The sequence below is a fragment of the Protobothrops mucrosquamatus genome, unplaced genomic scaffold, assembly GCF_001527695.2.
Source record: "Protobothrops mucrosquamatus isolate PMUCROS unplaced genomic scaffold, P.Mucros_1.0 scaffold3352, whole genome shotgun sequence".
NCBI classification, from domain to species: Eukaryota; Metazoa; Chordata; class Lepidosauria; order Squamata; family Viperidae; genus Protobothrops; species Protobothrops mucrosquamatus.
The window spans coordinates 104,309-129,791 of NW_015389339.1; the positions used below are offsets into that span (position 1 = coordinate 104,309).

At 45.5% G+C, this 25,483-nt stretch overlaps 1 protein-coding gene across 1 annotated transcript; it reads right to left on the reverse strand.

The window, feature by feature from the left end:
• Positions 1–1,086: 1,086 nt before the first annotated feature.
• On the reverse strand, positions 1,087–25,233 carry MARF1 (meiosis regulator and mRNA stability factor 1). The gene is made up of 26 exons (XM_015826880.2): positions 25,090–25,233; positions 23,111–23,818; positions 21,861–22,032; positions 21,396–21,622; positions 21,171–21,288; positions 19,779–19,951; positions 18,236–18,670; positions 17,098–17,261; positions 16,407–16,565; positions 15,208–15,397; positions 14,768–14,946; positions 13,305–13,385; positions 12,892–13,128; positions 11,506–11,625; positions 11,004–11,179; positions 10,078–10,298; positions 9,596–9,738; positions 8,763–8,896; positions 7,162–7,364; positions 6,519–6,746; positions 5,999–6,229; positions 5,091–5,300; positions 3,701–3,761; positions 3,484–3,618; positions 2,450–2,620; positions 1,087–1,376 (listed from the first exon to the last, which is right to left on the reverse strand). The coding sequence occupies exons 1-26, from the start codon at positions 25,231–25,233 to the stop codon at positions 1,153–1,155; spliced, it is 5,244 nt and encodes a 1,747-aa protein (XP_015682366.1). The 3' UTR covers positions 1,087–1,152.
• Between the last annotated feature and the right edge of the window lie 250 nt (positions 25,234–25,483).

Genomic DNA, 25,483 nt, shown 5'->3' on the forward strand with positions numbered 1-25,483 from the left:
ACGCAAGAGCAGCTTTCAGTACCAGGAGGAATAAAAACCAGACACCGTTAAAAAAACCTTTTTATCGATTCCAATTTAAGCTTCCCATTTATTCCACGTTTAAAACAGTTTTGCAAACAAGGTTAGGCCCCTAACCTTGGCGTTCTTACCTCCTGCTCCCGTTTCAGCACTGCGGAAGCATCATCGCCGTTTCTGTCTTAAAAAACTTCCCGTCACCTCGGGGCGATTCGTGATTTATGCATTTCGATGCATATTTTGTTTTCTTGAAATCTCAGCGCCCCCCCCCCCCGGCAAGCTCGAGGGAACAACTGCAACCCGAGGTGGTGCCTTCAAAATACCCGGCACTCAAAATGACTTTCTCTCCAATCAGCATCCACTGGCAGCACTCATAAAAGGGAAGCTTAAAACCATTTCTGACAAGTTTCCAGGACGGAACTAAATGATCACAGAAGGCCTTTAAAAGGGAGGTTTTGTACCAAACCGAGCGACTTCTCCAATGATCGGGGTTTTGGGGTGGGGTTGTTTGTTTCTTTTGGCAATAGTTAATTACAAGTCATCGGAAAAAAAAAAATTAAAATACAAAAACACACCAGTTCCCAAGTTTTGCCCTTACAAAGCTAACTGTGAAAGACCCCACCGCGTATTCCCATCTAAGTGACCGTTTTTAAAAAGGCTCTCCGAAAGGCCGGTTCCGCACGACACAATTAATGCACTGCATTGTTATTTCCCCCCCCCCCCGACAACAAAATCGCAAATTAGAAACAGCCCGAGAGGTGTAGAAATTGACATCGCCCTTGGGGAATCAGAAACTTAAAAAATCCGTTCTCTTTGTCAAGGCTTCTCGCATCTGCTTTTTGTCGATACGGGACCGAATAAAAAAGGGTAAAATGTTTAGATCGCCCTTAACAAATATTTGAAGTCCCAACAATAATAATTATAATTATAATAATAATAAAAAAAAACCCTGCCCAGCTAACTTCGGTTGAGATTGTGCAACTTTTGCACAGAAGGCAGTCACAGTGACAAAGGAAACGGATCGGTGGCTAGCCCCTTCCAGAAAGTGATTAAAAATTAAAAAAAAAAAAAAAGTATAGCCGACTTTATTTCCTGTGTAGTCTTAACAATACGATGCTTCTCACACCGGGAGGAGATTTAAAGCTTGGTTACGGGTGCGAAGGAGAAGTTGGCGGCCAATTTGACTCGGCTCTTGGGCTGCTTCCGAGCTGGACTGTCCGTGGCTTCTCTGCATCCCGGATGTTCGGATGCCAAACAGGAAGTAGCTGAGATATTTTCCATAGCTTCGGAGAAGTGACCGATTTCTTTATGAGCTTCTGAATGACCAGCGGCCTTCTCCTCTTCAGGATCTATTGTAATCTCTGAAACAAAAAGGAGGACTGTTTAGTTTTGAAAAAGTAAGGTAAAGGTAAAGGAGTCGCTGAGGATTTTATTCTGTTAGTCGTTGCCGACTAGAAGGAGCGATGGTCACCTCCGTTTCAAGGTCATTGAGCCAACGCTGCCCGAAGCAGTTTCTGTGGTCATTTGCCCGGCATGAAATACCGTCATGGTTCCGATTAGGGGAATACTCCAAAGAACCTCGAGGCATTGTTTAAAGTCTCTTTATTAGTATAGCACCCTTCCAGGTGAACATGGTGGATGCCAAGATCTGAATTCCCCTCCCCTGAGCACATAATACTCAAGCACAATTCCCTCCTCCAATTAGCAGTCATAAATCACGTTCTCCAATCCGTTTGAAGGGCAAAGTTTCCCTTCCCTTCTGTAGCCTGGGGTTTCTTATCTTAACTAATCCCCACACACATTCTTTCTCCTCCCCTCCCAGCACCATCTAATTTAACTCTAAAAGTATACCACACAGCTTATACAGAGAGGGGCTGCCTCTTCATATTTTGTCAAAGCAAGAACCTCCAATGTTAGCAGCGTTGACAGTTACCTTCCCACCGAAGTGGTACCTCTTTATCTACTCGCATTTGCAGGCTTTTGAACGGCTAGGCTGGCAGGAGCTGGGCCGAGGACGGGAGCTCCACCCTGTCGCATGTTGCTCGGGTCTCAAACCTGAGCTGTTAGCTTTTCAGCCGACAAGCTATTTTATTGATTCTTCAGACATCCGTATGACTTTAAGGGTAAACACAACACATTCCCATTTCACAATCCCTTGGACTGCAAGGAGATCAAATCAGGGACCAACCTGAGTCAGTCACCAGAAAGAGAAACTTAAGTCTTCCAATTTTTTGCACTCATGCTTAGGAGACTAAACGTCTGGTCCCGGTGACCGGCTCAGACGAGATTCTGCAACATTATCCTGGGATACGAATATTTGCCTTCGTTTGTGAGATCCAATCAATCACTCCTAAAGGAAAGCAACCCTGACTGTCGGGACTTCTGCTACTATTGAGTGGAGCCAGGTTTTTTTAAAGGGAACAGTAACCTTTACCAGAAGGGGTCGGTAAGTGCTCTTCGAAACGGATGAGATCTGTTGATTCAAGAACCACTGGATCTGGTCTCAGCTGTGGGGAGGGAAGGCAGGAAGGGACCGGCTGGCATAAAAGATCAACAGGTGAGGCATTGGTGAGGCAAAGCAACTCTTCCTCGGCTTGACTGGAGACTGCAGAGGAGGAAGAAAATTAAGGCAACTCCTTAGAAACTCACAAGAGCAGTGAATGACTCAACGTTAAAGCAAGCTTGCAAAATCACACTTGTTTCTTTAGTAAGGTCTAGTGGTGAAGACATCCTGCTAGCGAGTGGGAGACCTGAATTCTAGTCTCATCTTAGCCACGAAAGCCAGCTGGGTGACCTTAGGCCAGTCAGTCACCCTCTGTCAGCCCAAACCCAGGAAAGCGTGTTGGATACGTTCGCTGCCTTGATTTACAGTATTTGCAAAGAAAGGCGGGTCACAAATAGATAAAAAAGAAGAGAATGGGCTGGGAGATGAAAATGGAAAAAAGACAAGCGAAACACAACTATAATTCTGGTCCATGGCTTCTTCTCTCTTCTCTCTTAGATAACAATTATTTCTGAATAAATATTATTAGATATTATTATTATTATTATTATTATTATTATTATTATTATTATTATTATTATTATTATTATTATTATTATTATCTACTAGCTGTACCCGGCCACGCGTTGCTGTGGCTCAGTCTGGTAAAAGCGTGTGTTGCTTTTACGTCCAACAGATGGCGCTGTTTTTCAAAAAAAGCATGTTTTTACCTGTCACAGGTGTGCCATCTATATAATAGTAGGTATATAAAAACACGCGCGTATTCGAACGCAACATTGTGTCAAAATTTCAAAGCAATCGGTGAAGAACTTTCGGAGATTTAAGATTTTGAACAAACGAACATTTACATTTTTATTTATATAGATATAGATTATTATCTATTATCTTTTTTGGCTTATCTGTTCAAGGCCAAAAGACTCAACATTTGCTAGGTGCCAAATAGCGGCCAGCGATCAATCAGTTACCGATGTTGGGTGCTTCCAGGATTAAATCTAAGGATCTGTCCACTCCTGCTGCCTTTGTGGATTGTCCATCGCCATCGGCCAGTTCATTTTCGTAACTTTCATCAGCCAGGGGAAGACTGGGAGAGTTGAAGCGAGCTAAAGAAGGGAGGAGATTAGCAACTGTTCTGTCTGACAGACAGCCCCCCCCAAAAGGAGGAAAGTTAACCCCATTACTTACTTTTCATGTCATTCTTCAGAACAACAATCCTCTTATGACCGTGGCCTTTTATCCATACTACCTAATTAAAGGCAAAGAAGACGACAGGTGAGATGCAAGTTAAGATGAACCTAGGTAAGCTTCTTCCTGCCTTAAAGATCTTCTTATGCGCAGCATTCCTGCAATCTTCCCTTCTTTGTTAATTGCAATTGGAGAATAGCTTGACTCCCTCTTCTTTGGGGCAGCCCCTGAGATATTGGAACACTGCAATCATGTTCCCCCTCGTCCTTAATGAAGAGAAGGACATGATAGCAGTCTTCCAATATCTCAGGGGCTGCCCCAAAGAAGAGGGAGTCAAGCTATTCTCCAAAGCGCCTGAAGGCAGGACAAGAAGCAACGGATGGAAACTAATCAAGGAGAGAAGCAACCTGGAATTCCAATATCTCAGGGGCTGCCCCAAAGAAGAGGGAGTCAAGCTCTTCTCCAAAGCGCCTGAAGGCAGGACAAGAAGCAACGGATGGAAACTAACCAAGGAGAGAAGCAACCTAGAACTGAGGAGAAACTTCCTGACAGTTAGAACAATTAACCAGTGGAACAACCTGCCTCCAGAAGCGGTGAATGCTCCAACACTGAAAGTTTTTAAGAAGAGACTGGACAGCCATTTGTCTGAAATGGTATAGGGTTTCCTGCCTGAGCAGGGGGCTGGACTAGATGACCTCCAAGGTCCCTTTCAACTTTATTATTATTATCATTACTCCAACTTGGACTGGATGAGTTCCACGAAAACATTGGGAAATTAGCCCAAATCACAATTTCATGGCATTATAAAGCTAGATGGCAGATGCTGCTGTGCCCCAGTTTAATACCAGCCGTCTTTGATAGCAACAGAAAATTTCAGCTCAGTTGTGATCGTAAGTCGAGCACTGCCTGTATAGGTCTGCAAATAAATGCATGAATAAAGCAAGCTATTCTTTTCTGAAAAAAACAACAACGGATGACAACTTTTAACAAAAAGCATTTGAAAACAAAGGCCCCTGAAACAATACAACTGCCATAACGCCATGAGTTTCCTTACTGAGAGTTTTAATCACAGACTTCTGAAAGGCCCACGGTCTTCACTTTATCGTCTATGAACTTTACAGGTAAGATATAAAGCTATAAAATGATATAAAGCTATAAAATGAACATTTTCAGGGAGAACGTCAAGCTTTTGGCTAAGAGGATGATGGGCCCAATTACGACATCATCGGAAAAATAACTTATTTAATTTCTCACCATGTTATTCTAAGTGACAATAGGGCGGCCAGGGGTCTACGGGCACGTCTGGTTACGACTACTATGGAAAGCTACAATTTGGAACGTAAGAATCCCGCACGTTTTAAAAGAAAAGAGAGAAGTAGTAGCTACAAACCGATGGAATTGCCCCTAGAAGTTCCTCAAGGTTATTGTAGCCATATGTGTTGGGATGAAGTTCTTCTCCTGTGAATTTGCTGTAGGCTGTTGAGAACTCGTGGAGGAAGATCTGTTGGTAATGGTAGGTGTGAAGCAACATCCTCACTTTCTTGGCAAACACATAAAGATCTGTAAGCTTCACATATTCTGCACTGCCATCAATAAAAACCTGTAAGGGGAACAAAAAGGACTTCCATGTAAGTCGTCCTTCTGCTTTCACAAATGGAGGAATATTCTTGAATAAGTAGAGGATGCAATCTACTTAGAAACCAAAAGATTCCATTCTTGACCTGGTGTCACACCATCCAGATGTGGCTTGTGGTCACCTGGACTGTGGAGTCCTTATTGCTCTCTGGGCTTGGTTGCTTTCTTCCAGATGTTTCACTACCCAACTAAGTAACATCATCAGTACTGGTGATGCTACCTAGTTGGGTAATGCAACGTCTGCCAGAAAACCACCAAGCTCAGAGAGCACCAAGGACCCCACAGTTCAACCCTCTCTTCTATCCCCACCTGGATCCCACAACTGTGGGTTATGATCCATGCTGAGGTCACACTACTCCTAGGAACGTTGGCACCATCCATGCCAACCTCAAAAGACTTCCAAGGAGATCGGAAGAGTTTGTATCAAAAAGAGAAAGGGGTGGCTGGGATGTTTTGACTTTGAAAAGGGTTGCACAGCTCCAGTCTTAAAAAATAAAAATAAATCACAGCCCTAGTATTCCAATTCCAACTCATCTGTTAGGCTGGAGAATGGCTAGGTCTATATATAGAGAAAAGTAGACAAGTGAAAAGGTAACTATGAGGGATTGGAGACCACACTGAGCTTTGGTCTCCATAGCCTCTGTGTTAAGAGGTCTTCCTCACCTCGATAAAATAAGGCACGCTCATCAGAAGCTCGATAAAGGTCATGAAGCCATATTCACATGGGTTGAGGACAGCCCCCTGGGCGGCCTCGTAACGCCTTTTAAGCTCCTGCACAGAAACCACAGTGGCTTCATCCAAGGTCATGAGAAGCACCAGAAGATGCGAAGTGAGCGTCCGGAGGGATTTTTTATTGATCAGTTGAAGCTGTTTCCCGGATTCTACATGGACCACCTGGAGGAGTTGAAAGAAGAGAAGAATCAGCCTTCTACCCTATGGACTACAAATCCCATAACTGCCAGAGCTACGGCAGTTGGAAATTCTGGAAGGAGGACAGGAGATTGGGGAAGATAGCCATCCCCATCATTTAGAATTCTAGAAGGAAAATCTCACAAGGTGTTTTGAGTTGCTCAGCCCTGGCGTTTCCACGTGGTTTGGATTCTCCCTTGCTCGGCCGACCCTACCTCCCCCATTAAGACCACCATCGCGGTCGTTTTTCCTCACGCGGCACCTGAAAACCCACCTTGATGACATGGCAAAGCTTCTGCACCAGGGCTGGAACGGAGCCAACGTCGTAGTCCTGGAGACGCAAAGGGTAGCCGAACGTTTTAGCGTATTCGGCAAGGACGTCTGCCATCATGAGACATTTATCCTTCTGGGAACGGAGCAGCTTCACCACCTGAGCAGCTAAAGCTTTGACTTGTTCCGTCTCGGTTAGCATTAGGATTTTCTCCTCGCCGCATTCCAAGACCTGGAGATGAAGGTCAGCTTGGTTATTTAAGAGCGACTGGAGAAGGCAGTGCTAGAATATTGAGAGCAACTGTAGGATCCAAAACTCGGTAAGTTTTTTCTTTCAAAAGCCATGGAAGACAAAAATAGAAAATGTCTCCCTTGAATACAGGTAGTCCTCATTTAGCGTCCCTAATCCTACACCCAGAACAAGCAGATTATGAAGAGTCACCTAGAACATTATCATCATGCACATTCTGCGCACATTGGCTACCCCTGCATTGAGTTATTCTAAACACCCTTGTTATCACACAATCCACATGTGTTTCAGTAATGTGAAATGCAGTTCTTTTGTGACTACGTAGGGATTCTAGGTTGATTCCCTTTTTTACTCCACCCCCCAAAGTTCTGCCATCCCTTCTCTTACAATTGCCTACCTGCAAGACGTCGGGTATGGCTTCAAAAAGTTCAAGCAGTTTGGTAAATCCGTAGTGTGCAAGTTTGCACTGGCGCCCAAAGTGATGGTGATAGCACGGGATGAATTTGTTGAAGGGCATACGGAAATAGGGCTGGTGGCGCAGCAAATCAATCACTTCTTTGCAGAACTGTTTCGTCCTTTCCATTTCTTCCTTGGTGCGTTCTGAAGATGGAAAAGGAGCATCTCTCTAGCAACGTTTATTAAAGTGTGGTCTGAGGACACCCCCCCCCCCCCGTTGTTCCCTCCAAGCTGCCCTCGGGGCCCCGCAAAAAATCAAATTTATTTATTTGTATTCCACTCTCGTTATTTTTATAAATAACTCAAGGGGGTGAGCATATGTCATACTTCTTCCTCTTCTTTTCACCCCCCCCCCCATAACTGTGTGGTGGGTTGAGGGGGAGAAATTGACTGGCCCAAAATTACCAAGCTGGCTTTCATGGCTAAGGTAGGATTCGAACTCGCAATCTCCTGACGATTGGATCAAAGTCACCCGACCGGCTTTCGTGCCGAAGATGGGACCAGAACTCGCTGTCTTTCTAGAACAGTGGTTCTCAACCTGTGGGTTAGGACCCCATTTGGGGTCGATCGACCATTTCATGGGGGTCGCCATGCAAGGCTGTCCGCCATTTTTTTTGTCCACCATTTTTTTTCCCCTTTTCCGGTGGGTGCCTTACCTCCCTTGGGCTGGGCCAGCTGGTGGTCGGCCTGCTCTGTCTCTGCCGCTTGTCAGCTACGCCTCGGCCAGCGCAGGGGGCGGAACCACGCATGTGCGGCGCTCCCGGGCCGGGAAAGTCCTCGACTTACGACCGGTTGGGTAGTCCTTGACTTACAACCGGTTTAGTCCTCGACTTACGACCGGTTTAGTCCTCGACTTACGACCGGTCGGGGTCGCGGCATTAAAAAGGTTGAGAACCACTGTTCTAGAACACCTTAACAAAAGTTATTTGCCAGGTGCTGAAGACATTTTCAAAGATTTAAGTCTCTCTCTCTCTCTCTCTCTCCTAGCGTTTCAGGGGTTCATTCATTTCCCATTTTCATTCATTGACTTTCTTTTGGAATGATTTATTGAGCAAAAGAAAAAGAAAAGGGGTGTGGGTGGGTTTGGAGGATGGGGTGGAGGTCACGAGAATTCCCGCAACTGAATTCTTTTCTCTCTAACAGTCAATCTATTCCGAAATCCATTAGGGTGGAAATAGCTTTATCTTCTCACTAGCTACAGTCCTAGTCAATGGAGACAGTAAATAAACCTCAGCAATCAATAAGTAGCAGTCTGCCCAGGAACCAGCAAAATGGGCAATCTTTTTTTCCTGATAACTCAGCTGGGGATTTACACAGCTGTCTCCTGGATCTTTACCACTCTTGAGAATATAGCAACTTCTCCTCTGATGTCTCATCACAATAGAGGTAGTCATAAAAACGGTCCTAAGTCACTTTCTTCAGTGCTGTTGTAACCCTGAATGGTCACTAAACGAACTACCTGTGTCCACCTTGTTTGGCAGGCAACGTTGAGCGAGATAAGACACAAGAATTTTCCTGAGGTTTTCAGCGACCACAACATACCTCTCTTGGGGATACAAATGACCATTTCGTTGTCTTGCAGCGACAAAGAAATGGTGGTGTCAGGAATTTCGGATATCAGATCAACCAATTCACACACTCCGTATTCCGTGACATCCCAGTCTTTCGAAAAACACCTGCAAGATGAATCACTCAGAAAACACTTGGGGAAAAAAACCAACACACTGCCTTAAGATCGAACCGTAGAACTAGCCACACAAACACAAAACTGAAGCTTTCTACTTGCCCGTGGCAAGCCTCTGCAGGAAATCAAAAGGAAAGCAAAATATTTTTTTGAGGTTTAAACCCAGTAGTGGGAAAAATATTTTTGCAATGTAATAATCGTTGGTCAAGCTACGTATTTACTGGAATGCTGTAAGGTATTTCTGTAAATTTTGACTTTAGTGTACATGTGGTTAATGCCTCTGGGTTAAAAATCCCAGAGTGATGATGTTAGGGTAGTTTGATGGAAATGATTATATAAAAAAACACCCCACAGATATATTTAGGAAGAGACATACAAACACACACCCCCCAGATTGGCTCATTTCTGGCGTTCCATCTTTGACAGCAGCCAAATTTTAAAATCAACTCATTTCCATTTTTATTCTATAAACCTTTAAACCTGGAGGATTTTGCTGCTGCCTTTTAGATGATTTTAATTCAGAGACAAAGAAATCTGTGTCTCCCTTTCCGTGAAAATATATGACTTGCTTTAAACCCCCAAGCTGCTAAATTAAAAACAAAACACACACACACACACACACAACGCAGATATTTTTACATTTGCAGTTGGAAATCTAAAATGATGCGTTGGCACAGCTCTGCATACCTACCAGTGATAAGCATGTAAGAATTCTTTGACTACAACTCGCTTACTGGCCTGGGACTTCAGGAGTTTTAGTAAGTCTTGAGTGAATCGCTTCACTTGAGCCCTGTGGGTTAAGGTTAACAAGCGCTTGGTTCCTATCCCGAGAATCTGAGAAGTAGAAGAAAAAAAAGTTTGCACGTAGATCTACGGCGAAATCTGAGCGCTCGTCCATCAAGTTATATTTCTCTCGATTGGCGTGAAGGGCTGGGACCAACATCTATAGACCAAACTCTACAGAGCTGGGCAAGACCAAGTCGACGGGCACTACAAGGAGAGCTCAATTTTCGATCGCAATTTGGACTAGAATTTTTGTTGCAAAGCAGGTGAGTGTTCACGCTCAGCTAGCTAGAGATGCTTTTTCATGTTTCTCATGATGCCAGCCCCCTTTCAAAGCCAGCTCTTGGGAGGCTAACATCGCTGGCAAGGAAGCAGAACGTCTGAACTCACCTGCAGGACGTGAGGCACCGATTCCAGCAGCTCTATTAACTTGGAATAGCCATAGTCCGACACACGGCATTGTTTGGCAAAATGGTGGTGGTACATGGGGATGAACTTGTTGACGGACATAATGCAGGAGGGCTGGTTTTTCAGGAGATCAATCACTTCTCTACTGAACTGGATGAGTTGTGGGTTGCCCACGGGGCTCTTTGAACGCAACAGCCAAGGCTCTGGAGTAGAAGAAAGAAGATTCCCCACCCAAGAAGGCATCTTTATTGGGAGGAACGCACGAGAAGGCAATACAAATCACTGTCAAAGAGCAGAAATTGGAGGAAGTACCCCATTGGTAAGACTAACTGTAGGAGGAAAGGCAGAGCCTGGGAGAGGAGTCAAGAGAGGAATCAGCCTGGGATCATTATGTTCCCACAAGCGGTCCGTTGAATTCCGTTGACTCTTAACTAACACCAATTTAGTGCTGACTGTTAAGTTGACTAGATTCTCGTCTATAGGCATCAGCAACAAAACTGAAAACCAACATGTGGTCCTGATTCTTTGTGCCTGTTCAAGACACTAATCCCATTTATTGGAAGTGGGAAAACGGAAAAGAATAATCTGACGTGGGAGTAAATTACCCTGTTCTTTTCAATCTCAGAGGGTTGTTGCTGTGGGGAAAATAGGAAGACGTGTTGGACATCTCAGGTGGTTTGTAAAAGCAATAAAGGCAGGATACAAATGAACACAAACAAAATGTCGGTCAAACATGTTCACGGTTGCCATGACAATCTTGGTAGGCTGGGAAGAAAAAAACCATCTAGGTGGGAAGTCTCCTGCTTCACAGGTTGTCTGTGCCAATTCAGACAACAGGGGAGAAAAGGAACGAACGATCCAGGTCAGGCAGCTAACTAAGACAGCAACCGAGGAATAATATAAAATACCTGTGGCAGGAGGAGGTGGTTTATTATGTATCCACTTGACAACTTTGATGCCATTTTGCGCGATAGCAATATTAACACCAGGAACACAGGAGATAAGATGCTCCAGAGGAATCCCTCCATGGCCTTCCTGAACCATTTCTAGACTGTTAAATTCTGAAGCATAACAGTCTTGGAAACTGTAAAAAAAAAGGGGTAGGAGGGGGAAGTGAACATAAAAGAATTAGCTCAACGCTTATAGGGCCGTTTCTATTTCTCTGCCTGTCAACAAACTTTGTGCGACTACTGGAGATGAAACACAAACAGTCCCCTTTCGTATTTTCTAATCATAACAGGCAGTGGGGTGACTTTGATTTCATCCTAATTGTAGCTATAATGGGTTACTAAAAACCAGTAAGGATCCCGATCGTGGGCACTGCGAAGCCACATCAGTTCTGAATATTCTATGATTAATTGGAAGAGTTGGATGCCTCTCAACCCTTTGGGTGTCAGAGCAATGGTTTACCTGAGTAGTGGTACTGTCCCCTCGTGGGTCTGTAACAAGCTATGAACTTGAGGAGCAAATGCCTTCAGGGAATGAAGCACAAAGGGAATTTTGTAGGAGTCAGGATCAAAGTCGTGCTCGCTAAAAACCAACGACAAAGTTAGGTTTTATTGGAAGCCGAGCAAAGAAAATCTGCCTATATAACTTTACCCACTACCGCCCACAGCTTACATGTTCAATGCTTGAAGCTTTATTTTTCCCAACTTCTACAATAACTGGAAAGAATCCAAACCAGACTTATTTTTCTACCATAAAGTGTAAGAGGTTCAATCAAAAATTCTTTCTCCTAGTATAGGTAGTTCCCCGATTAATGGCTTTTCATAGCTCCAGGGCGACTGACGACCCAGATTTGAAGTTCCGATGGTCGTCCATCGGACTGCCCCCCTGCAGCCACATGATCCCATTTTGGGGGGTGAGCAACTGGCCCCTATTTATGGCTGCTTGCAGAGTTCCACTGTCGTGTGAATGCAATTTACGATGTTTCTACTGGAAACTGGCTTTTACTTCCAGTTTATGGCAAAAAAAAAAGAAAAAGGCCCGCTGTGGACAATGGAATTGCTTATTGACTGTAACATTAGCTTAATGATGGTTGGTGATTCCCTTAAAAAACTGCAAAAAAGGTCATCAAATCAAATTGTAAAATTAAGCAATCTAGTAGTGACTTGCTTAACAAGCAGCATGAATTTACAGCCATAATTCCAGGCTCAGTTGGTCGTAAGTCAAGGATTTCCTGCATGCTGAAGAGTGGATTTAATCCATGTTGGTTTGACAATATCCACATCTACGAAAGGAGGGAAATGGATCTAAGATCAGTAGCAAAGCATTTACTTTGCACATATAAAGTCCCAGCCTTTCTAAGTTCTGTTGGAAGAAGCACTAAATGGTTCTAAAAAGCTGTGGCGGCGCAGTGGTTAAAATGCAGCATTGCAGGCTGACTCTGCCCACTGCCAGCAGTTCGATCCCGACCGGTTCACAGTTGACTCAGCCTTCCATCCTTCCGAGGTCGGTAAAATGAGGACTCAGATTGTTGGGGGGCAATAGGCTGACTCTGTAAACCCCTTAGAGAGTGCTGTAAAGCATTATGAAGCGGTATATAAGTCTAAGTGCTATTGCTTTTGCTAAACCCAACAAACTCAATGGCGGACAACGTCCTATGCTCGTAGGGACTTACTCTGCTTGGAAAACCAGCCAAAAACCCAGTTATTTCAAAGGATTTCCAAGAGAATAAAACCCACCAGTTCTGCCTTAAAGACCCTGACTCAGAAACCAATTTAATCAAGTGTAACTTTCTGGGCTATTCGGTTTTGATGGCAGAGCTTGACTGCCGAGAAGGGGAAGCAAATTTACCTGAAGTCTTTGTTCACACAATGCCGTTTGCAGACAGGCTCGTGATATTCCAGTTCTTCAAAGATGACGGGGCTGCAGTTAGCAGAGGAGCCATCGTGCGATTGCGAAGATCCTAACGGGCTCTGCCTCGCTTGGCTGCTGGGTAAGAGGCAAAGCAGCCGACCGTTGCCTTGATCACGGATCGCTAGTAGGTCTGTTAACTTGTGCAAGTCCGACACATTCAGCTTGTGTCCGAACCTAGAAACCAGAAGCGGAAATGGCTCAGTGAAATGAAAAAAGGCAAAAGAAGCAATTTGCAGCTCTTACAGACATCCTGGAATAGCAGGGATTAAATCCCGGATCGAGGTGACCGCAAACAGCAAGTCTGGAGTTGGTCGGAATCGGCAGCCTTGCGGGCGAAATTTCCCACTTACTTTTTCTCGTAAATCTCGGTGAATTTGGAAAGGGGGAGGCAGCAGGCTGGAGCGTCCTGAAGAATAGATACTGCTTCTGAACTGTAAAAAGAGAGAGCACGTCAAGAAACAGCAGCATTGGGCATCGCTGAATTCTTTCTTTGCAGAATTGTGAGACTGTCCTTGAAAGCAACTAGATTTACAAGGAGCAAAGATTCTTTATGAGCCTCAATAGGCCAAGTCCGTGAGCGAAACAGATATTTAAAAAGGGCCAAAGATCGACTAAATCTTATTTCCAATATGCTCTAAAGGTTGTCCGGGCAGAGCTAATTCGGTGTAGCGGTTAAGGCACCAGACTAAAAACCCAGAAACGGTGAGTTCTAGTCCTGCCTTAAGGCAGAGAGGAGCCTGCTGGATGACTTGGGGCCAGTCTCTCTTTCTCAGCCCTTAGGAAGGAGACAATGACAAACCGCTTCTGAAAAACCATGCTAAGAAAACAGCGGGGAGCGATCCAGGCAGTCTCCAAGAATCGGGACGTGATAAACGAAAGAAAGAAAGAAAAAAAGGCCGACCTACAAAGTAAAACCGCGCCGTTGTAACTCTGAACGGCCACTAAACAAATGGTTGTAAGTTGAGGACTACCTGTGTTGCTTATTTCCTATCTCCTCCATCCCAAAAGAACGAGACTGCTTAACGAGACTGCTTCCTTTTTTTGTAATCCCCCAGGCAAAATCAGGCCCCCGTTTTCTCAAATTATCCCTCTAGTCCAGAAGCCCCCAAACTTTTGGGCACCAGGGATCGGTTCCGTGGAGAGAGGTTTTTCCACAGACTGGAGGGGAGTGTGGTTTTGCGTGCTGCCTGCATCCTGCCGATGGGGCTTTGCTTGTTTGTGCGGACTGGTTGCTGGCATGCCGCGGACCGGTGCTGATCCACAGACCGGGGATTGGGGACCCCTACTCTAATCCACAGAATATTTTTAGTTCAGAGATATTAAGTGCTATAGTATTATAGTGGCTGTCGTTTTGTTGACCCGGACTTAAGAGGACAGTATCAATTGTGAATACGTGCAGATGGCCCCGCTGTCGCTGGCCACTTGCAGAACCATGAATGCAAGGTCATAAAAGGACAGCAAAGGAAACACCCAATATCCCAACCCACCTGGGAACATATGGTGTCTTTGGGGAAACACCCCAAAAGGGCACATTTTTAGCTACTTCTGCTTTCTCCCTTCTTATCTACAGTGTGCCAGCCTTAAAGGGCAAAGTCTTTATCTTATGTGTGCCAGCTTGGCTGGGTGAATGGCTTATGTAATCAAAGAAGGTATAAAAATAAGGCTTTTCTGATATTTGGGGCTTTTTCTCTCTTTTAGAGAAGCCCGTTATTTGTTCAGCTGAATAAAAACGTAAAGCTCGAAGGCAACTTCGGGTTCCCTGTATTTTTTTTTTTTATCAAACAAAACCTCAGACCCTGCACAGCAGTTTTACCTAATCAGTGCCAGACATTTGCTGGCAGCTCCTGTGGCTAATGAGACCTGGATCCTCTTGTTACCAATTTTGTATCTGTGCAAGCTGTTGACAGCAGTGATGGCCTCTTGGAGATTCTCCATCTGCACAACAGCCTTCAACTGGTAGTCAGTGTGAGGACTAAGTTCCACGTTCTTTACCTGATTTTTTTTTAAAAAAGACGAAAATCGTATCAAAAGAAAGTAAAATTGGAGGCGAGTACGATCGTCAAGGTGGAATTAAAGCAATTTTGTAACTCACGTACTTACGGAGCTACTAAAACCGCCAGGGTTGTTGGGCTTATATATTCTAAAATTCTAAAGCAAGCAAAACAATTTTAAAAGACGTTTCGACAATTAAAAACACCCACACCGAAAGTTAAGTATAAACAGCGGCCTTGTAAGATGGGTGGGATTGTTTACCTTGCCGTGCTTAGTGAAGGTATCCTGCAAAGATTGTTGAAGTTCTTTTCGGGAGAGCCGGTAATCCAGATTACTAATCTGAATGTCTGCTCCATTTGCAAAGGGATCTGGGCAGTCTGCATGGCTGGAAGAATTGGTGACGTTCAAAGCAAGCGGAGAAGACCGGTTGGAAACGCTTGGAGACACGCTCCTTGCGGCCGAGGGGAGGAAAGAGAACCTGGAATCATTCATTCTGTAGTATACAGGTAGTCCTCGACGTACAACCGCAATTGAGCCCAAGATTCATGTTGCTGAGTGAGTATTTTGTTAAGTCAGTTTTGCCCCATTTTACGACTTTCCTTGCCACTGTCATGGTTCCGACAGACGAAACTCTTTATTTTGAGTAGCATAACATCGAAACTGAATTCCCCTCCCCTGAGCACATAGTATCAAAACACAATTTCCTCCTCCAATTAACAGTCATAAATCACATTCCCCAATTAGCTTGAAACACGGGCTTCCTCTCCAGTTCTCCAGCCCGCCAATTCCTTATCAGCTCTGGTTACAATAACCTTGATTCTCGCGCTAGGTTTGGTGTTGTTATGTCTAGCTAGACTCTCCTTCACATCCCCCTTCCCAGAAAAAAAAAGGAAAGAAATTGGCTTTGGACCTATTGGCTCGATTACAGTCGTAACTTGAGGATGACCTGTATATTAAAATACAGTATATTAATGACACTTCCTTCAAAATTCTTGGGTCAACATCTCTTAAGGGTTTTTTTTGGTGGGGGGAGGGGTTTTTTTTAAAGTTATGAATTCCGTGCAGAAGCCACAGGCCCCCTTTCAATACATGTTGTGGCCATGGACCCTCAAGATTTAAATCGTAACGTTTCTTCAAGCCTTCGCGGACCCCCCAGTGATGACCTCGCGGCTCCCCCCCAGGGGTCTGCAAAGCACAGGTTGAGAACCATTGCTCTGGGGTCGCAATACTGGAGGCTCTACAGATGGCACGCGGTTTTGTCCTAGCACACACTAAATCGGGGGTCTTCAAACTTGGCCCTTTGATGACTTGTGGACTTCAACTCCCAGAATTCCTCAGCCAGCAGTCCACAAGTCATCAAAGGGCCAGGTTTGAAGACCCCTGCACTAAATAGAAATCAAATGTGGCGTTCCTCTCTAAAAAAAAAACAGTGCACAGCCTTGTGACGCAATGACACCTACCTTGATGACCAACAACTCTGAGAGATGAGAATGGGACTGTGCTGTCTGGAGGCCGTCAGCATGCTGAAAGCTGAAGGAAAGCTGACCTGGAAGGCGTTCTCCTTCTCCTTCTTGTCCACTGGGGAACTGTTGATGCTTCTGGCTGCCACCATCTCTTTCCTGGGCGAAGGAAAAAGGCTTAATTAAGGCCTCACCCTGACAGAGCCTTTGACGAATATCTGCCTTGGAGATTCTCAGTCATCCAGGTCATGGTTGTCCCAAAGGTGCTTTTTCAAGAGGCAACTGGACTTTCGTTTTTCTCTTGGAACATTTTGGACAGAGAGGACTGCTGGTTTGAAAGAAGCTATCTAGGTCAAAGTTGGACAGCCCTCTCTCAGCAGAGGGGGAGAGATACAACATCATCTATCTACAACACGATCCTTTCAACAGTTCCAAGAAGGCTCCACACCCATTTGCACTACTCAGATGACCCTGAGGACACAGGTAAACCTCCAAGTGGCCTCAACGGCCCTCTAAAAGGATGCAATTGACCAGCTGTCTGCAAGGAATATAAATCCTTCCATTCCCTCACCATCCAGTCAGAGCTGAAGAAGCTTCTTGGATGAGAAGCGAAACGTCTTCAAAGAGAAACAAGAAAGTCCAGTTGCATCGTGACAAAAACACCTTTGGGTCTGCCTTGTTCTCAACATACTTTGGATTGTTTTTATGGTGAGCAGGTTCTCCTGCTTTCTTGGTCGCCTGGGGTACAGAGCTGGCCGAGGTAGAACCGCTGTGTGATGAAGGAACTCCCTCTTTTAGCTGATCTTGGCGGTGTTCAGAGCTTCTTCCCGGTTTTGATTCAAGGCGGCACAATTCCTTGGAAAACAAAAAAAAAAGGGCTACAGGTGATCCTCAATTTACAAGAGTTGATTCAGTGACCATTCAGTTACAAAAGCTCTGAGAAAAATGACTCATGACTCATGGTTACTTTATTGTATTCTATCTACATAGATAGTCCTTGATTTACAATAGTCCATTTAGTGACCTTCTAAAGTCACAATGACACTGAAACAAAGGAAACTTATGATTATTTTTCACACAAGCGTTGTAGCATCTCCAGGGTCACGTGATCAAAATTCAGACACTTGGCAACTGGCATGCACTTAGGACAGTTGCAGTGTCCCAGGGTTACGTAATCCCCTTTTGTGACCTTCTGACAAGCCAAGTCAATGGGGGAAGCCAGATTCACTGAACAACTGGGTTACTAATTTAACAACTGCAGGGATTCACTTAAAATGACTGAGGCAAGAAAGGTCGCAAAAAAAGGCGGCAAAATTCACTTCACAACTGTCTCGCTTAGTCATGGAAATTTGGGGTTCAATTGTGGTCGTAAAAAGAACTATCTGTCATCAGCAAGGGGATTTAAAAAGGCACAAGATGTCTCTAAGCCAGGACTCTTCAAACTTGGCTCTTTTATGACTTGTGGACTTCAACTCCCAGAATTCCTCAACCAGGCAAGCCTGGCTGAGGAATTCTGGGAGTTGAAGTCCACAAGTCACAAAAGAGCCAAGTGTGAAGACCCCTGATATAGACTTTAAGAGGAGTGGACTTCAACTCCCAGAATTCCTCAGCCAGGCACGCTGGCTGAGGAATTCTGGGAGTTGAAGTCCGCAAGTCATCAAAGGGCCAAGTTTGAAGACCCCTGGTCCAAACAAACGGTTCGCTCATTGATGTCCAAAGTACACCTTTAAAAAAAAAAACACCAAAAACTTTGCAAAGATCGATCAGATCAGAAAGGAAGGAATGCTTTTGATTTTTCCAAAGAGGCATAAACCGGAAAGCCACCCTACCTGTAAGCTTTTAACGGCGGTGTTTTTAGCAGTGGACCCATGCCCTTGAGGGCCTTTTGCGGCCGCAGCCTTGGTGGTGGAAGATGGGTCGTTCGCCGTTCTGCTCATGAGGCACAGCTTGGCGTTCCGGTTGACTTTCTTGGGCGACTTGGCTTTGTCTGCCACAGAAGAGCCCGCGTTCTTGGCTTCTGCCAGCTCTCGGTTTTTGGGGGTGAAAGACACGGTTATCCTGTTGCCGAAGACATCTTCATTCTCCATCCGCTTCTGGGCTCGCTCCGCGCTATCTTGACTGAGGAAACGGAGAATGGCACTGCTGCCGGAGACAGTCAGGACTTTCCCACCACAATTGTCCGACAGGCGCCGAAGTCTCAGGCAGACGCTTTTGCTATCTCGGTTGGTGGGCAGGTTGTAAACATATAACAGAGTGTGACACGCCTGTTTCAGAGAATTAAAAAAAAAAAGGGAGCTCGGATATGCTTCTCAAGAGGGCAGGGCAAAGCAACATAGCTGAACACTTGGACAATTTAAAATAGAAAGAATCCTCAGATCAATAAACCCGCAGAGACAAAAGACTCCTCGGGCCCAACCCGGATAGGCCTGTTCCGTAAGGATGATTCTTCTTCTTCTTCTAGTGCCATATCCGTTATCGGACACTGGCGATCGCGTTGGCGATCCTGTTTTTATCAGCAGCCGCACGAAAAAGTGCTGCTGAGTTTTGTCCAAACCAGTCCCTTAGATTTTGAAGCCAAATCCGTAAGGATTGCTTAAATTCATCAAAAGCTGTAGAAACTGAACCCTGATGTCTACAGACAGGGCAACTTCAGTTTCCATAATTCCCCAGCCAGGATGCTGATGGGAGAGTTCTGAGAGTTGAAGCCCACGCATTGTAGGTTGAAAAAGCGCCCTGCAGGCATGAAACGTTTTACAGGATTGCCGACAGTCAAAACGTGCTTCGTACTAAGGGACAACAGGTGCTTTAAACTGTTATCTGAATTGTGAAAGAGGCGAGTCACTCTCTAACAACAAATTCCAACAGTCTCAACTTACAACCAATTCGTTTAGTGAACTTTCGAAGTTACAATAGCCCCTGAATAAAGAGTTTATGACATTTTTTTTCCCACGTGACCGTCGCAGCACCCTCGTGGTAAAAATTGGGACAATTGGCAACTAGCACATATTTAAGAGGATCCTGGGATCCGGTGATCCCCTTTTGTGACCTGACAAGCAAAGTCAATAGGGAAGCCAGATTCGGTTAACAACCGTGTTACTAACTGAACAACTGAAGGACTTAACAACGATGTCAAGAAAGGCAAAACTTGCTCAACATCTGTTTTGCTTAGCAACCAAAATTTCTGGGTTCAACCGTGGTCATAAGCCGAGGACTACCTTTACTAGTCTACTTGTATTTCCAACTTTATTTCCACATTAATAACTGCAGCCGACAGGTAAAGCAGGAGGAATCCGTGGGACGGATTTAAGGATTTAAATGCCCGTCCGTCTCCCTGATGACATTTCAAAGCCTGACCAGTGATCAGCCACTTACTGTTTTCTTCAAGGGTAATCTTGGGGGCAAATCTGAAATAAATTCTTCAAATCGGATTAGCTTGTGGGCGTGGTGCAAGAGTGCTTCGGAAGCCTGGTTTTTATGAACCAGGATGATGTGGAAACCATGGCGGTGCCTCAAATCACTGAGTTCCAGGGCAAAGTTGACATCAGCTGGGGAAAAGAAAAAAAAAAGACAGCGCCCAAATCCCAAGTCAGTGGCTTTGGGAGGTTCTGATACTTGACACAAGCGTGCATTTTTCGTAAGCATCTGCTAGGGCAACTTCGGAGGGCAAAATACTGGGTTCAAACTTAAAACTGCTCCTTGCTGTGCCGCTGACTTCAACAAAACCAGGCAAACGTCATCGCAGAAAAGCAACTATTTAAAGCTAGATCGTTTCAAAGAGATAGGAGAAAAGAAAAAAAAAACCACCTGGTTGGTTCTCAAGCTTGAGTGGAGTTTATGCCGCAATGCAAATGCAGTGAGTATTTGTTAAGATTTTTTTTTATCCTGCCTTTATTATTTTATAAGTAACTGAAGGCAGTGAACATATATATTTCTCCTTCCTCCTCTTATTTTCCCCACAAGAGCTGTGAGATGGGTTGAGCTGTTGAGGTGGATTGGGCTGAGAACGAGGGACTAGCCTAAAGTCACTCAGCTGGTTTTCAATTCTAAGGCAGGACTAGAACTCCCAGGCTCCTGCTGATTGGCCCAAAGTCACCCAGCCAGCTTTCCTGCTTAAGGCGGGACTAGAACTCCCAGTCTACTAGCGATTGGTCCAAAGTCACCCAGCTGGCTTTCAATTCTAAGGCAGGGCTAGAACTCCCAGGCTCCTGCTGATTGGCCCAAAGTCACCCAGCCAGCTTTCCTGCTTAAGGCGGGACTAGAACTCCCAGTCTCCTACCAATTGGTCGAAAGTCACCAAGCTGGTTTTGATACCTAAGGCAGGACTAGAACTCCCTGGCTCCTGGTGATTGGCCCAAAGTCACCCAGCCAGCTTTCCTGCTTAAGGTGGGACTAGAACTCCCAGTCTCCTAGCGATTGGTCCAAAGTCACCCAGCTGGTTTTGATACCTAAGGCAGGACTAGAACTCCCAGGCTCCTGGTGATTGGCCCAAAGTCACCCAGCCAGCTTTCCTGCTTAAGGCGGGACTAGAACTCCCAGTCTCCTAGCCACTGGTCCAAAGTCACCCAGCTGGCTTTCATATCTAAGGCAGGACTAGAATTCCCAGTCTCCTGGCTTCTGGCCTGGAGCTTTAATCCATAAACCAAGCCGGCTCTCTTAATTGTGAAGCTCCCATTATTTAGGACTTTGAATGCAACTCAAGTAGATGGATTTCGAATCTGAGCAAGGATCAAAGTGACTCCCAAATGAAGCGCCGTCGATACGTACTTGAGACAAGCACCACGGTGGCTGGTGCAGCATGGGTATCTGCAAACCTCCTCAGGCTCTGCCGGAGTTTGTCGTCAGCGGCATTCTTGGCTGTGGCATTGATGTGTGCAACAGTCACCTAAAGGGGAAGGGGGTGGAGGAGAAAGGAAAATTACACTTCGAGAAAAGATTAAACACTGCAGGTCCAGAGTGGACGGATTCCCCCCAAATCTTTTGAGCGCGCACCTGGCAATTGTTCAGCTCCTCAATAACTTCCTTGTTTTCCTTACTAATGTCACACACGCAAATGAACTCGGCCTCTCGGTGGCCTTTAAAAAACTTTTCCCGGATGCGCTGGACCACCGCCACGGCGGAACGGCCAGACGGGACTGAACAGTTTTCGATATCCCAGAAGACCCCAATGGGAGGCAGGTTTTCCAGCAACTGGTTCGCGATGGCAATTTCTGGAGAGCCTGTGTTCGGAAGGAGAAAAGATCCAGCGCCTTAAAATAACTGCACTTCTCCCAGGAGCTCCATTTCCCAACTTTTGCAACTTTAAGGTGGGTGGGCTTCAAGTCCCAGAAATCCCCAGCGGACTGAGGAATTCTGAGAACCTTAAAAAAGTTGCCCAGGTTGGGACACACTGGATGAACTGGAAAGTTAAAGCGACGGTTAAACTTTAAAAGGATGAAGTCAAAGGATATGAATTACCGTGTTTGGGGGTCATCCGGCCAAAGCTACTGGCTAAGAGAAGGCTCTTCTCTTTCCTTGTTCCTTTGGTTCCACAGCCATTACACACTGGGAGAGAAAGGGGTGCCACCTGGGCACTGGGCGGAGGAATATCTGGCCACATTTTAGCGGCTTCTACTAGGTTTTCTTGGGACTGCGGAGGAAAAAAACACGCACCATTGCCTTAGCACGATGACACTGCACAGAAACCAACTTCTACCAGCAGTTCTAGCTCTCACAGAGGTATTCTTAAAAAAAGGCTTGCCCATTTGCCTGCAGGCGAATGTTTATTTCTTCAACGTTACAGGGGGCCCTCGACTTACATTCGTTTAGTGACAACAACCCCCCTCCCCAAAAGTGTCTCACCACAGTTTTTCATACTTATGACCTTTGCCTGCATACCCGTGGACAGGTGGTCAAAATTCAGACGCACGTTATTTAGGACGGCTGCAGCGTCCCGGGGTCATGTGATTTCCCCCTTCGCGACCAGATTCACTTAACAAACGTGTGTTACTAACTTAACAACTGCGTTGATCCAGTTCAAAAACAAACAAAAAGGAGAGGGAGTCAAGCTGTTCTCAAGAGCCCCTGAAGGCAGGACAAGAAGCAACGGATGGAAACTAATCAAGGAGAGAAGCAACCTAGAACTAAGGAGAAACTTCCTGACAGTTAGAACAATTAACCAGTGGAACAACCTGCCTCCAGAAGTTGTGGGTGCTCCATCACTGGAGGTTTGTAAGAAGAGATTGGACAGCCGTTTGTCCGAAATGGTGTAGGGTTTCCTGCCTGAGCAGGGGGTTGGACTAGATGACTTACAAGGTCCCTTCCAACTTTATTATATTATTATTATTATTATTATTATTATTATTATTATTATTATTATTATTATTATTATTATTATTATTATTATTATTATTATTATTATCATCATCATCATCATCATCACTACTACTACTACTGTTGTTGTTGTTATATTATTATTATTATTATTATTAATTATTATTATTACAACTCATTTGGCAACTGTCTTGCTTAGCAATGGAAATTTTGGGCTCAAAAGTCGAGGGTTACCTGTAACGGCCCACCTGGGGCAGCCATTTTGAAAAGCCTGGACGTACCTTGGACAGGTGCTCAGACCAGGCTGGCCCTCGGACCAAAGCACCCGCCTGGCCTCTAGAAGCCGACTGACCTTCCCAAATCACGTGAATGGATTAAAAAGAGGAAGTACGAACCTTGCTTAAACACTCCGTGCAGTGGTGAGAGCCCTTTAAGCAAAGGGGAGGTGAAACCTTTAAGTGCAACGCGTTGGTGCAAACGCAAGACATTCGCTCCGGCTGGGCCAGGTGTTCCTCGGAGGGGCCCGCCGCCCCACTGAATTCAGAGCAGGAAAAGTAGCCAGGTGCCGTGCAGCCCGGATGGGGGGGAAACGGACGCATTTTGTGCAGGTTACCGTGACAGGCTTGGAAGTGGACTTTCCCGCAGCAGGAAAAGTGGGGGCACGCAGGGACCGGGTTTTCCCGGCACAGGCCAGCCATGTTGCTTCTCGCGGGGCCGTTCTTGAGCGAAGAGGAGGACCGGCAAGCCAACTCTGAGCCTATCTGCCAAGTGATTGTCCCAGTGCCGGGGGCGCTTAAGACCGTGCCAGGGTGAATCAAGCTGCCGCCGCTGCCGCCGCTGCTGTTGCCACCACCACCGCCACCACCGATGTTGCCGCCGCCGTTGCCGCCACCACCAAAGTGCAACTGAGGAACCCGTGGGGAGGAGTCAGAGCCATGAGAACAGCAGCTTACTTTAGGGTTGAGGGAAAGCTGGATCTGCTTTGGCTGGAGAGAGTGGACGTCGGGGAGGGGAAGGGCCGCGAACGGCTGCAGAGGAACGTGGCGAGCCGAGGGGGCCTCCTTCAACTCTGCAGCACCTCTCCTGCTCTCCATGGGCTTGTTCTGAGGGGAGAGAGAGAGCGAGAGAGGGAGAGAGAGAGAGAGAGAGAGGGAGAGAGAGAGAGAGAGAGAGAGAAGTGACAAACGGAGGCCAGGTTAGCTTGCTGAAGATTTGCAAAAAGGATTTCAGACTGGAAAACTTCAAGCTCGCTAGAAGCGCAGGTAGTCCTTGACTTATGACCAGCTGTTTAGCGACCGTTTGAAGCTACGCCACCCACCCAAAAAGGTACTTACGACCTGGATTCATAGTTCTGACGGCCAGGCTCTTCCTGTGGTTATGTGATCATAATTTTGGGCACTTGGCCATGGCTGTCTGCAGCACCTCAGTCACATGATCACGGGCTCTATGGGCTTTTTTTTTTTTTTTTTTTNCCAGAAACCGGTGTTTGCTTCCAGTTTCTGGCAAAACGCAGCCATCATAGACAATGGGTTCGCTTAACAAACGTGGGTTCGCTTTAACAACCACGGCGATTCCTTTAACCACGACCACACAAAAAATAATAATCATGCAATCAGGCGGGTCACATGATGACCTGCTTAACAACCAGCGCAACTTATGACTGTAATTCCAGGCTGAATCAAGGACGACCCGTATTCCATGTCTGAAGGGCTCCGGGACCCTAAGGGTGGAAGGAGCCATTTGGGAACTTTGCTCTGTTTCACAAAAATTTATAATGTAAAACAATTCCTATTCATTTTGAAGCATCTTTGGCTTTAATGCTTTTGCTGAAGCAGAACAGCAGGCAAGAGAAGTATGGTGCAAACAATAGCTATAGATGACAAACCCTGCAGGGCGCAAGGCACTGTCCCAGAAGCAGGCGCCATTTTTGAAGTGGCCACGATTCATTGCAGTCACTCCCAAAATGGTGCCTCTTTCCAAGATGGAACTAGACAGCCTAGGGATGTAGTAGTCTGTTCTCCTTCCCCAATGTGAACTCCAGAGATCTACAGAAGGTAAGTATATGATCGCTGAGGAAGCTGGTGTGTGTGTGTGTTGAGGAGGGAATGGGAAGCAAGCCCAAGGTCTGAGGGGACCCTGATGGGTGAGGATGGGTGAGAGATAGATGGAGGAAGCCAGGGTGAATTTGCCCAAATTTTGTTCACGTACGGGATGCTACAATGGTTTTAACTTCAAAACCAGGTCATAAGTAGTGTTTTTTTTTTTGAGGGGGGTCTATTTTAACTCTGGCCACTAAGCAACTGGTTGCAAGTTGAGGACTACTTGCGCATCAATTTAGCATTTCACTTAATAAACATTTAAGTCCATACTCTACCGTTTTTGCAGCGAGGGGAAAATTCTGTTCAGTAATTGAAAAGCAGTTAGAAAACTTCCAGAGCCAGGGCTTCGCATCGTTATCTTGCAGCTGAAGCCATCCAAGTGATCTAGGACAGACGTTCTGCGCTATTTTTCCTTCCATTATATGTCCAAACAGAAGTCAACATTCTCTCCTCTTTCCTTTCTTTCATTCTAACTGCGACAAACGTGCAGATTGCACAAGGTCAGATTACATGCCACCGAAATGCCTAGTTATTCAACATGCCCGACGCATTTATATCATCTTTTTGAGCGGCTAAGCAAAAGGCAGAATTCTTTAAAAACAAAAAAACAATAAGCAATATTGATTTTCAGAAATCATGCGGGTGTGCAGAAGGGAAAAAGGGATTCAG